Source organism: Centruroides vittatus, unplaced genomic scaffold (genome assembly GCF_030686945.1).
Source record: "Centruroides vittatus isolate TY-2023 unplaced genomic scaffold, ASM3068694v2 scaffold_944, whole genome shotgun sequence".
In the NCBI taxonomy this organism is placed as follows: Eukaryota; Metazoa; Arthropoda; class Arachnida; order Scorpiones; family Buthidae; genus Centruroides; species Centruroides vittatus.
This window is the reverse complement of record NW_027122722.1, coordinates 236,042-248,279: the sequence shown is the minus strand read 5'-3', so window position 1 is coordinate 248,279 and position 12,238 is coordinate 236,042. Positions and strand designations below refer to the sequence as shown.

The window sequence follows — 12,238 nt, the reverse complement described above, 5'->3', positions numbered from 1 at the left end:
TAATATTAATATTTAACCCTATTTATGATCAAATTCTAAACGAAACCTTATTGTGTATATGAGAACATTTATTGATAAATATACAGAAACATTTGCAGACTGCCCAAAGTTATATTACTGCATGATTTAAATTATTGATTGTTGAGTTACCAGTCTGAGATTAGAAATTCAGTCCATTCGCTTAAAAAATTATCAACAAACCTTGATATATTTAAATTGTGGTAACACTGAAATGTGATGTTTTTACTAATTTAAACTGTAATGCCTCCTGAATCTCAATTATCTAAAAAATTTAATATTTTATATATATTCAATCATTAGCTAAACACAATATAAATTTGTAGGATAAATGAACCAAAGGTTGATGTAAGTGAAAGATAGTGTAAAATCTATCCAATAAACAAAGCATTAATATAAATATACTGCACTAACCTTATAATGCTTTGCAATTTTTTGTCTTAGGGTGGACTGAAAACGTTTGTGTTAAGTTTTAAAAGTAACTACAAAGCATTATAAGGTTAGTGTGGTATATTTAAAGATAATGTATGTATCAAAAGTCCTTGCGTATTGCATATCCACTTCAAAAAAGGGATTGGGTATTTAAAATGTGTTTAATTCTGTAATTTCATCAAAAGAAATGGGTTTGGATGGATTTATTAAATAATTCAATGAATTCTCTAACTGTTAAAGCTGATAGGATATATTCTTCTAAGTGGGCTCTATTTCTACAAGAAAGCAGAGAATTGGTTATGGTTATAGTTTCTGTGATGTACAGTATGTGACAGACTTTATGCGTCTTTGTGAATTAGATAGATAATATTGCTGCCATTGAAGTTCAATTTAGATATTGTATAGATGGCCAAGGCATTTAAATCTGTCCCTAGTCCAAAATGAACTATGGACAGATTTAAATGCCTTGGCCATCTATACAGTATCTAAATTGTACAGATTTAAATCCAAGTTGGAAATTTCGGAAACTTTTAGTGGCGGTCACCCCGACGTGTCGGACCCCATCCATCACTGACTGGCCACCCTTCGTTGTGGATTCAACTTAATGTACGATGGGTACGTTTCAGGACAGAGTCAAAAATTAAATGGATGAAATACAATTTGGATATAATATTGGGCCAAAAACATTTTTTGTCTGAATTTCATTTCCTTTTCTTTGGATTACTAAGTAATTTATTCAAAGTTTAATTCTTAATTCATATTGTTTGTTAATTGAGTTTATTGTAAATGTCTGAATTGTGTTACTAGAAAATTTATTTTAAAAGAAAAATGCCAATGTTTAAATTGTAAGAATGTACTAAATTATGTCTATAAAATTAAAATTTAAAATAAAGGTTAAATTATGAATTTTAATGCATTAAATTAATAAAAATGTATATTTTGAACTTTTAATCTTTTTTAAATTATTGATAGTATATTATAGAATGACCTATTTTAAAGTAGTCATTGGCATCTTGCCAGTGTTGTGGGTCACGTTTTCTTTGCGTTTTGCTTATTAACTGCAATACATGCTCGTTGTAATTTCCATGATACATTTGAATGTTCATAATTATTATTATTAATCCCATTTCAAATATGATAAAAAGATAATTAAAAACTTTTAAGTATTTTCATTAGGAAATGAATGAACATTTTTTTTATTTGCAATTAAAACTTCAGTTTAAGTATTAAAGTTTTTTGAAAGAAAAATCTCAGTTGAAACTATGAATAATAATTTTTAAATGTGTTTTCTTTAATATAATGAAAGAATCAGATTTATAAATTAGTAGATTAAACTTAATTTTTATTCCACTATCTTCATATCAGTTTTAAAGTTTATTAAATTCCATAAATGAATTTTTTAATCTAGTTTGTTTATTTATAATTAGGATTTAATTGTTTGTGTAGGAAACGACACATTAGATAAGATTTAAAATTAAGTAGCTCATTAAATGTCTGCTTAGAATTTAAACAGATAACCCCAATGTCCGCTATGCAGAGATTAATTTCTCTCGTTCTTGTTTATTAATAAGTTTTTAAGATTTAAAATTGAATTATGACATTTAAACTTAAATTACATTGTATTTTTTTTAAGTAAATTAATATTGATATATACTTTAAGTCTATATTAGTTTTTAATTTATTAATTACTGCTTTGTATTTTATATTTTATTAATTTTTTTATGAAGTAGGTTAATTTGTTATTTTGTTGGCAAATGGGAGAATTTCTTATCTTAGAAATATGGAGTTTACAGAAGAAAGTTATTTTCTTTGGCAAAATTACAAGTTTCAGAAAATGATTTACAATCTTTACTGATGAATTTCATAATGGCAACTTTGTACAGATCAAATGAAAAGTTTACTGGGTTGGTGGTCAATAATTGACTTGTCATGTATTGCCAGTTTATATATTTAGAGTATCAAAAGTTATCTCTCAAATCTCGTAAATATATATTTGAGACTTAAATGTGCTTTCACAATGCATAGTAGGATGCTATTGGAATGGCCAGCTTACAGTTGCTGTGATTGTTGACAGCATTAGTACTGAGTCTAAGTCTTAAGTAAGACTGTGGAGTTAGTATGTAAAAATGCCAATTCCGACTCCAGTACCTCAGCTTTTAAATTTGCAATCCCAGCTTCTCAATTTTCAAATCTTTTCGTAAAGGTTCAATAAGTATTAAACCTACTAAAATTATAAATAACATTAAGATTCTTCATTGCCACCACTGAATCATCAGACTAACTTTACACTTAAACTTATACTGTAATCTATATTTAAGTATAAGTTTATATTGTAATGTCACTGTGATTTTATTGACTCCTTAGCCAAATTTGCAAATAAACTTTTCATTAATCAACCAGTAGAAGAAAGTAAGTGTACATTAATAACATGAAAAGTCAAGAAAAGGTGAATTATACTAGCAATACACTTAAAATTTATTATTAGATATTTTCTTAAAATAATTTAATACAATTTCAGAATCCTTTATCGATGGATTTAGTAATAAACCTCTCCCAAGATGGAATAAGATTAATTTTTGAACCCAAATCTCAGAGCTTAAAGGTATTTCAATAATTATTAACCATTCTTACCTAGATATATCTATCATATATCATATATATATATATATATATATTATACTATTATATTGCATTTAAACTTACAGGCTTATCATACATGAGACTATTATGCTATTTAGACCATTTTTATTAACATATCCCAAGGTGCATTTCATCTATCTTAGTTCTCTTCAATTGGATTATAGATCTTAAAATAAAGGAAATTGTTTTAAGACAATACAGAAATATAACATCATTACACATACTAGCACATTTGAAAAATCAACAAAACTGTTAAAATATGGCATTTACAACTATTAAAAGAACCTTAGGTTTTGGTGCTAATCACATTTAACCAAACTAAACAATCAATACATACAAAAATATGACAACATTCTATGTTTTAGATTTACAATACATGATAAAATACCACACCATCTAAAATAATCTTCTCTTATATGTGACTAAACAACACTATGAGAACCCAATACATTATAATAATAAAGCCAACCACTGCTGTATGCCATCAGGCTATATAACGGCTGTATTAATAACTAGCAGATAAGCCCAGCGTTGCTTGGGCAAAAAGTAACAATAGTGAAGATTAAGATTATTACATTATAGCCAATCTTACCCGTTTTCACAGAATGCAAGAATTAGGTCCCCCTGTTTCCAAACTAATTAGAGAATTTTTAGATGGGTCTAAAAATATGTTTGGTTTTTCTGCAACAACACAAAAAACCACATCTGTGCCTGTAAATCTTGCACACTGCTTTCTCTTAACACTTCCATTGGTAACAAATACACTACTTTCATTTCCATGTAGTACCCTACTAAAATGCAGTTAAGAAACAAAAAATTGCATCTAAAATAGTACAGTAGAAGCTGAGTTCTTTAGAATAAGCCTTAATTCTTTCCCTCTCCCCTGGGGGGATTTCGAAAAATCCCTTCTTAGCGTATGTTCTCATGATGTACCCTAACTGTGTACCAAATTTCAACTTTCAACTCCTAACCGTTTGGGTTCTGCACTTATCGTCGTCATTATTATTATCATCATCAACCCATCTCGATTATATATATATATATATATATATATAGATAAATTACCAAATAATTTGACCCTAGAGGGAGGCATTAGGAGCCATCTTGTAATAAATTTCATAATTATAATTTTAATTGAATAATTTAGGTTAAACTGGAAGAAAAGAATCAGCCCAGAGCGACTCAAACCTGCAACTGCTGCTTACCATGCAGATGTGTTGCCAATTATGCTACCAGAACTATATATAATGCCACCTGGCATATATATATATAAACAAACAATTTGTTTATATATATGCCTTGCCAGGGTATACGATGGATCCAGGTAACATAATTGGCAATGCATCTGCACAGTAAGTAGCAGTTGCAGGTTTGAGTCACGCTCCGGGCCGATTTATTTTCTTCAGTTTAATCTAAATTATTTAATTAAAATTATAATTATTAAATTTATTACAAGATGGCTCCTAATAATTTGTCCCTAGAGGGAGGCATTAGGAGTCTCCTAATGCCTCCCTCTAGGGTCAAATTATTTGGTAATTTATTATTAATACAGCCATTGTATAGTCCAATGGCATACGGTAGTGGTTGGTTTTATTACTCTTATATGTGTATTATAATTTACAATATTTCATAATCTTGAGTTGTAGAATATTCAAGGAATTAAGTTGATATGTCTGACTAATAAGGTGTCAATTGGGTGTAATAATACAGTAACCATTTTGGTGTAATATGAATACTAGGAGTAAATAGGAAATTTAGTCAGGTTATCCAACTAAATTAAATTACAGTATTGTGCTTAACATAGATTATACAGTAATACCTCTGTTTTTGTTGATTTTGGTTATCGTTTGTTTTGGTTTTGTTGATTTTTTTTTCGTGAAAAATTTCTCTTGGATTTTGTCGGTGCGCTTAAGTGACCTTGCTGCTAATTTTTTGAAGACAAAGGGCGACCCATGCGTTTTTCAGCTCAGTGTGGCATTATTTCTCGTTGTGTGAGCATTATCCTGCGACAGCCCACCATTGGCCAACGGTTCCATTCCTCGAACACTGGGAGTTTGGTTGTGGGTTTGCGCTTCATCAGGACAGGCTGGCCACATGAAGTTTTCCAGGTTTTCTCCATGTCTGTAACGCCTGAATAGGGCCAGTTACCCTTAAACGGACCTCCCGGAAAGCATTATTCCCCACGATACGATCATTATAAATGCATACAACTGCTATTACGTGACAATTATGTCACTTTGCCACGGGGTGATGTAAGCTAGAAGCTCATGTCCAACTAGCTTCTACAAGACAAGACTAGCGTCCCCCCCATGTGTCTAGCCAAACAATTCCATTGCTTTTATCTTAATGCTAATTAGTCTTTTATATTAATTTTTTATTGCTTTTAGTATTTAATGCTATATTAATTCTCTATAAAATGTGTTTTTGGTATATATTTTGGACTGTCTAAAATGAATTAATTGGATTTACATTGATTCGTACGGAAATAATTGCCTCAGTTTTTGTCAGTTTTGGATTTCGCTGATTGTTATCAGACAGATTGTTGACGAAAACCGAGGTATCACTGTATTACTATAGAAGTAAGGTGTTCAAAAAATTAAATGGATACAATGTTTAATGAGGTCTACTTCACCCAAATGACACCTTTTGAATATGTCTATCACGGTGTATAGGGGAACACCAGAAAAACTCCTTGAATATTCTATAACTCAAGATTATGAAATATTGTGAATTATAGTACACACATAAGGGAAGATTATTTTAGATGGTGTGGCATATATTTTATCATGTATTGTTCAGTACATTTAAAGCATAGAATGTTGTCATGTTTTTACATGTATTGATGATTTAGTTTGGTTAAATGTGATTGGTGCCAAATCCTAAGGTTCTTTTAATAGTTGTAAATACAATATTTTAACTGGTTTTGTTGATTTTTCAAATGTGTTGGTATGCATGATGATGATATATTTCTGTATTGTCCTAAAACAATTTCCTGTACTCTAGACCTATATCCAACTGAAGAGGGCTAAGATACACGAAATACATCTTAGAATATGTTTATTATGCCATTTAGACCATTTTATTGTTTCATGTATGATAAGGCTGCAAGTTTAAAAGTTTAACTATTACATTATATGATGTAATAGTGTATATATATATATAATAGTATTTAAATAAATTAAGATTTAAATATTTATTTTTAAAAATTAAGAGTAAAAGATTAAATTTTTTTTAAACAGATCATAGAAGTGTATAGTATGAATAAAGTTAAGTTAAAATATTGGTAAGTTACTTTAAATTTAATGATATGCTCTGCTGTTTCTTAAAAATTTATTTGTTGATACTCAGATTTTAAGGTATAATACTGTATAATATGTGTTACTGACAACATAAATCTTTAATATGTTATAATTTATTATAATTTTAAAATATAAGTTTTTGTTCTGTAATTATTAACTTACTTTTTTAAGTGGAATACCATTTTGTTCACCTGAAGTTCCTCCTACTTTAGACCAGATTGATCATTCCTTTGGAGCAACACATCCTGGAGGTATTACAGATTTCAATAAATTTTATTATGTTAAAAATTATAAAAGTCTTGCAATTATCAATCTTGATTTAAGTTTAAATTGAATTGTGTGACTAACAAAATACTGCACACTTAAATAAATAGTATGTATATTAGTAAATGCTTTCAATACAAACAATAGAATATGTACTTATATATAACATTTGTTCATTTGTTTATATTTATCTATACTGGACACTTTCATTGATTTATGCAACACTAGTAACAATAAGCAATTTGGAGTGGTCAGTTAGCTAGATTCTATACATTTAATCTGTAATACATGGTCTTCAAAATGATTGCTACCATTTCAAAACACTTTAATTATGTTATTACCCAAGAAGTACAGTACATGACCTAATGTCTGAGTTTCATCTCCCGTCTGCATTTGAACATTTTGTCTACTGTCTTTAGGATGCACTATAAACAAAAAATAGAGAAGGCATTTTGTGTTCTGCAGTTTGCAAAGTTGGAATCAGTCATGAGTAATCTTCATGAGCCATAGAATTGTGGCTGCTGAGTGTGGAGTGATAACTGTAGGGAGAATGAGTATCGGTCAGATGGGTACTGTGTGACACAGCAGGCATGCATTGAAAATTTGTAATGGTAGACAAATGTGAAACTTGGATGGTTTTTCAATATTTTAATGTACATTGCAACATTCTTGGATGATAATAAAAATAATTTAAGATGGTAACAGTCTGTTTTGTCTGTGAAGGGTCTTCCAAACAGAATTCATTGTGTGTGTGTGTGTGTGTGTGTGTACAATGACTTTCAAAGTTATCTCTTATATTATGAATTTTCATTGTTTTTTAAAGAAACTATAATGTAAAATAAGTAAATGTCTCTTCAATCCAAAAAAAAAATCCTTCGGTAGACTGTCTTGCAGCTCTTCAGGTTATAGAACTCTTTATTGTTTTTCTACAGATGCATTTCGGGCAAGTTCAATTTTCTAGCCCCTCTTCAGTGCCTAAGGATCTCCAAGTGTTTCTTCATACTTATACAGTACTTCTTGTTTCAATTTACAATGTTTTAAAAAATTTTTTTTTCTCTTTAAGGGCGTATTACATCAAAATAATTTTCACTATGATACAGGTTTTCTTTTCATTAAAAGTATTCCATTTTTAAAAGAACACAGCAGTATATGTTGTATAATCTTTAAAAGGTTCAACAAACAATATAATTTTTCTTACGTGACAATGTATAATTCTTACAATATATGTACAACTATAATGTATATTATGTAATTAGATTGTGATATTCTAATTTTAATCAAACTATTAATATATATACTAGAATGCAATTGGGTAATGACTTCCTGAATAATAACCTCTTTCAAATATATGTTCATAAAATTTGCTTAGAGAATATAATAAAATGAATATATTTGTTCGAATGAATATCAGTTTAGTGTACTGTATACCTATAATACATAATCTAGAAAAACTATAAAACACGAACAAACAATTTCAATATGTAACTGGTTCAAACACTATTATTTTCTAGGAATTATCACATTCAGACTCAAAAAATACTATCCATTCAACAACTTTAATTTACCTAGATGCATTTCAGAAATTACAATATTTTATTCCTTGGTGGGGTCTTTCATACAGGCTAAACAAGCCACAAACACGTTTTCAATACTCTCACTATTTTTTTAATGTTTCAACCATAAGCTAATGATGCCAAAGACTGTGGATAATATTTATAGTTAAGAAAAGGAACACAGATAGGAAAGAACGATTTTATTATGGAAATTAGTAAAAAATGATTGTAATATTGAAAAGTTGTGAGAGTATTGAAAAAGTGTTTGTGCCTTGTTTAGCCTGTATGAAAGAGCCCACTGAGGAGGGAAATATTGTAATTTCCGAAATGCGTCTAGGTAAAATAAAGTTGTTGATTGGATAGTATTTTTAGAAATCTGTGAATGTGATCATTCCTAGAAAATAACAATGCTTGAAATTTAAAAAAATGGAATAGAAGCAGAAGGATAAATCATGAACAAACAATACCATCTGATTGCATTAGAAAGAAACATTTAAAGCTATTGGAAGAGTCACAACTATTTAATACAATTAAGCATCTTCAGATCCTTTACATTGGATGTTAATATTCTAATGATTCAAACAGAACAACTGTGTGTGCTTACAAACTTTTGAATCAAGCTAAGTAAAAGCATCTTTTGCTCATCTTGATTTAAAAGTTGACTCCAATAGTTTCAAGTACTTTTTTTATAAAAATAAGCTGGAAAGATTACATTTTCAATTTCCTTTACTTTTTCAACCAAAAAAATGAAAATAAATTTTATTATTTTCATCGTCTTACACCATTCTTTTACTTTATTATTTTAAATTTTTTGATTCAATACACTTACTTGATTTAAATATTATCTATAAAGAAAAAGTTTTGCAAAGTATTTTTAAGTTTTGCATTTCACAATAATTAAAATTGTAGTAATGGAAAATAGAAGTTTAAGCTATAGAAATTATCAGATAATTTATAGTTTAAACTTCTATAGCTAGAACAATTAAAAATAACCTCTTGTCAATTTAAAGAACTGTATTTATGTAATATATGCAAGTATACTACTGGCAATTTACTACTAGACTATATTTTATTTTAGATCAATAAAAGATTGACAAAGTAAAGAAGATATTTAATATTTCATTCTATTTATATCATTAATTTTACTAGTGCTAAAATTTCAATATTCAGGATTTTTATTGACTATCTTAGTACATAATTTCAAATACTGTATATTCATATATTGTTACACCTGTGGACGTATTACGTACAACATAGAAATCACTATTAAATGTTGTATAATTTATAAGATATACCAAAGATATAATTACATTTATATACTTCAGTTGTTATTTAACATAAAATGCTATAAAATTTTTATAATTTTCTAATAAATATAACAAGTATAATAATAAATTTTTTTAAAAATGTGATATTTTGAATCAAATTTTATAAAATTAAAGTCAAACTATCAACTCAGATTTGAAATTCAATGAAATTTTGATGTTTGCAGGATTTGTTATAAATATGCTTATGATGTAAATAAGTTATTTATAACAATACTCAAACACCAAAACACTTGCTGAGCTTACTGCTACCTTTAATTTCTAACGTTTTCAACCTAATTTTTATAGGTCATCTTCAGGAAAAATTTATTACATTTCCACATTCGAACATAAAGCTTTCGAATGCTCGCAACATTTAAAATTTTTCGAATCTTTAAAAAAAAAACAAAAAAAATTTTAACGGTTTAAATAATAAAGGATTAAATATTAAACCAACCACAAACAAATTATAAATACACTACTAATCAACAAACATAAAAATAAATAAATAAATAAATATTGCATCGAAAGTAGATTAAACTAGTTAAAGCTGCCATGTCCTTTCTACGGGTTTTTTAATCCAATTTCTTTTTCTATTATGTATTTCCAGGCCATTGGGAGAGTATTAGCGTCTTTTGCATTTAAACACTTGTCTTCTACCTTACTCTTGTATATTTCTACTTTTTCCATCCCTAACGCAATCGTCTGGGAATGGATCGTCTTTACTATTCTCGCTTCATCCCATTTTACGTTTGCTCCTTCTGTTTGTCCCATGATTGCCAAAATGGTGTTATTATCCCCTTTTTTTACATCATATTTGTGTTCCTTTATACGTGTCGCCAAATTCATCTTTCGTTCTTTCAAAGTAAAAGAAATGGAAAATTCTGGACAGCCTCCAAAAGACGAAAAAGAAGGTCTTTCAGTTAGTGAAAGTGAAAAAATTTAATAGGAGTTCACACGTTAGGAAGAAAAGCACCCTGGCCAACTGAAAGACCTGAGAGGAAAAGAAGACCGAAAAGAATTTGCGAGACTCGTGAAGTAGTAATGGAAAAGAAAGGAAAAGCGATTGTAAGAACAGAGACCAGAGAAACATCAGTAGAATTTCAAACAAAAATAAAACGAAAAACCACACATAAAAGTCGGTTCAAGAACTGTGAGGAAGAGAAGAGGAGTCGAAGGGAGTGAAAGTAAGAAATATCAGGGCCAAAGGGGTGATGAGTAATGTCTTCGATTATGAATAATGGCGTAGTTTAAACTTTTATAGTTTAGTTACTATAAAGTATAAAAAAGTACATCTATGGGGAAATTGTGGAAAATATGTATGTAGCGAATGATCCAAATAAGGTAGTAAAGGAGTTACAGGATTTGACTTTAATGAACGATGAAGTGGGGACGGTAATGGATTATGAAAGCATGTACCCGTCCATGAATATAACATCGTGCTTCAATGCCCTTATTGAATTTTTGATAGAGCATAATCCAGGGTTGGCGGCGCATGTTGAGGACTTAAATAGACTTGCGGATTTGATGTGCTATCAATCATTTTTTGGATTCGATGGGGTGACGTACAAGCAAAAGAAGGGTGTCCCGATGGGAAGTCCCATGTCGGGACTCCTATGCGAGTTAGTGGTACGTCAACTAGAAAAGGATGTCCTGAGATCATTTGAAGAGGACATTGTAATGTACAAGAGGTATGTGGATGATGTATTAATAATTTGGAAGGATGAACGAAAGATTGAAGATTTTTTAATTGCTATGAATGACAATCCTCATGGGTTAAAGCTAAGGATGGAGCAAAAAAGCCATACACAGCTCCATTTTCTGGACATAAATATAAGGTTTAAAAGGGGCAGTATACAAACATCAGTGTATTTAAAACCCACACTTGCGCCACTATATATACCAGCATGGTCAAATGATCCGTTCAAGTATAAGATGTCAGCGTTTAAGGTGCTTATTAAAAGGGCGTTCGTATATTGCACCAACGTACAAGATCAAATTAAGGAGATTAGCAGAATTAAAAAAGTGGCAAAGCAGTTAGGATATAAAGCGAACGTAATAGAAGGATTGCTTAAGAGTTACGAACAGCATAGACACAGAGGATTTAATAGAGAGGATCGGATCAGCAAGTTCACATACGACTAAAAAATGGAAGGAGTGATGGAAGAGTTATGTAAATATAAAAACACAAAAATGATATATAAAAGAGCACCAAGCATATACAGATTGCTTAGAAATGATAAGGACATAATGAGAATGCAAGATAAGGCGGGAGTTTATAAAATTCCCTTTGAGAATGAGCAATTAGGAGTGACAAAAGATTATGTTGGAGTCACTAGACGTAATTTGGCGACACATATAAAGGAATGCAAATATGATGTAAAAAAAAGGGCATAATAACACCATTTTGGCAATCATGGGACAAACAGAAGGAGCGAACGTAAAATGGGATGAAGCGAGAATAGTAAAGACAGTCCATTCCCCGACGATTGCGTTAAGGATGGAAAATGTAGAAATATACAAGAGTAAGGTAGAAGACAAGTGTTTAAATGCAAAAGACGCTAATACTCTCCCAACGGCCTGGAAATACATAATAGAAAAAGAAATGGGATTAAAAAACCCGTAGAAAGGACATGGCAGCTTTAACTAGTTTAATCTACTTTTGATGCATTATTTATTTATTTATTTTTATGTTTGTTGATTAGTAGTGTATTTATAATTTGTTTGT

At 29.7% G+C, this 12,238-nt stretch overlaps 1 protein-coding gene across 2 annotated transcripts in view; it reads left to right on the top strand.

Moving 5' to 3' along the window:
* LOC136990474 (phagosome assembly factor 1-like) overlaps nucleotides 1-12,238 on the top strand; it is a 58,982-nt gene that overhangs the window by 40,209 nt on the left and 6,535 nt on the right. For both annotated transcript variants that reach the window (XM_067288860.1, XM_067288859.1), the window contains 3 exons: nucleotides 2,969-3,052; nucleotides 6,330-6,373; nucleotides 6,561-6,640. In XM_067288860.1, the coding sequence (XP_067144961.1) occupies nucleotides 2,981-3,052; nucleotides 6,330-6,373; nucleotides 6,561-6,640 (196 nt within the window). In that variant the 5' untranslated portion in view covers nucleotides 2,969-2,980. The remainder of the gene's footprint in view (nucleotides 1-2,968; nucleotides 3,053-6,329; nucleotides 6,374-6,560; nucleotides 6,641-12,238) is intronic.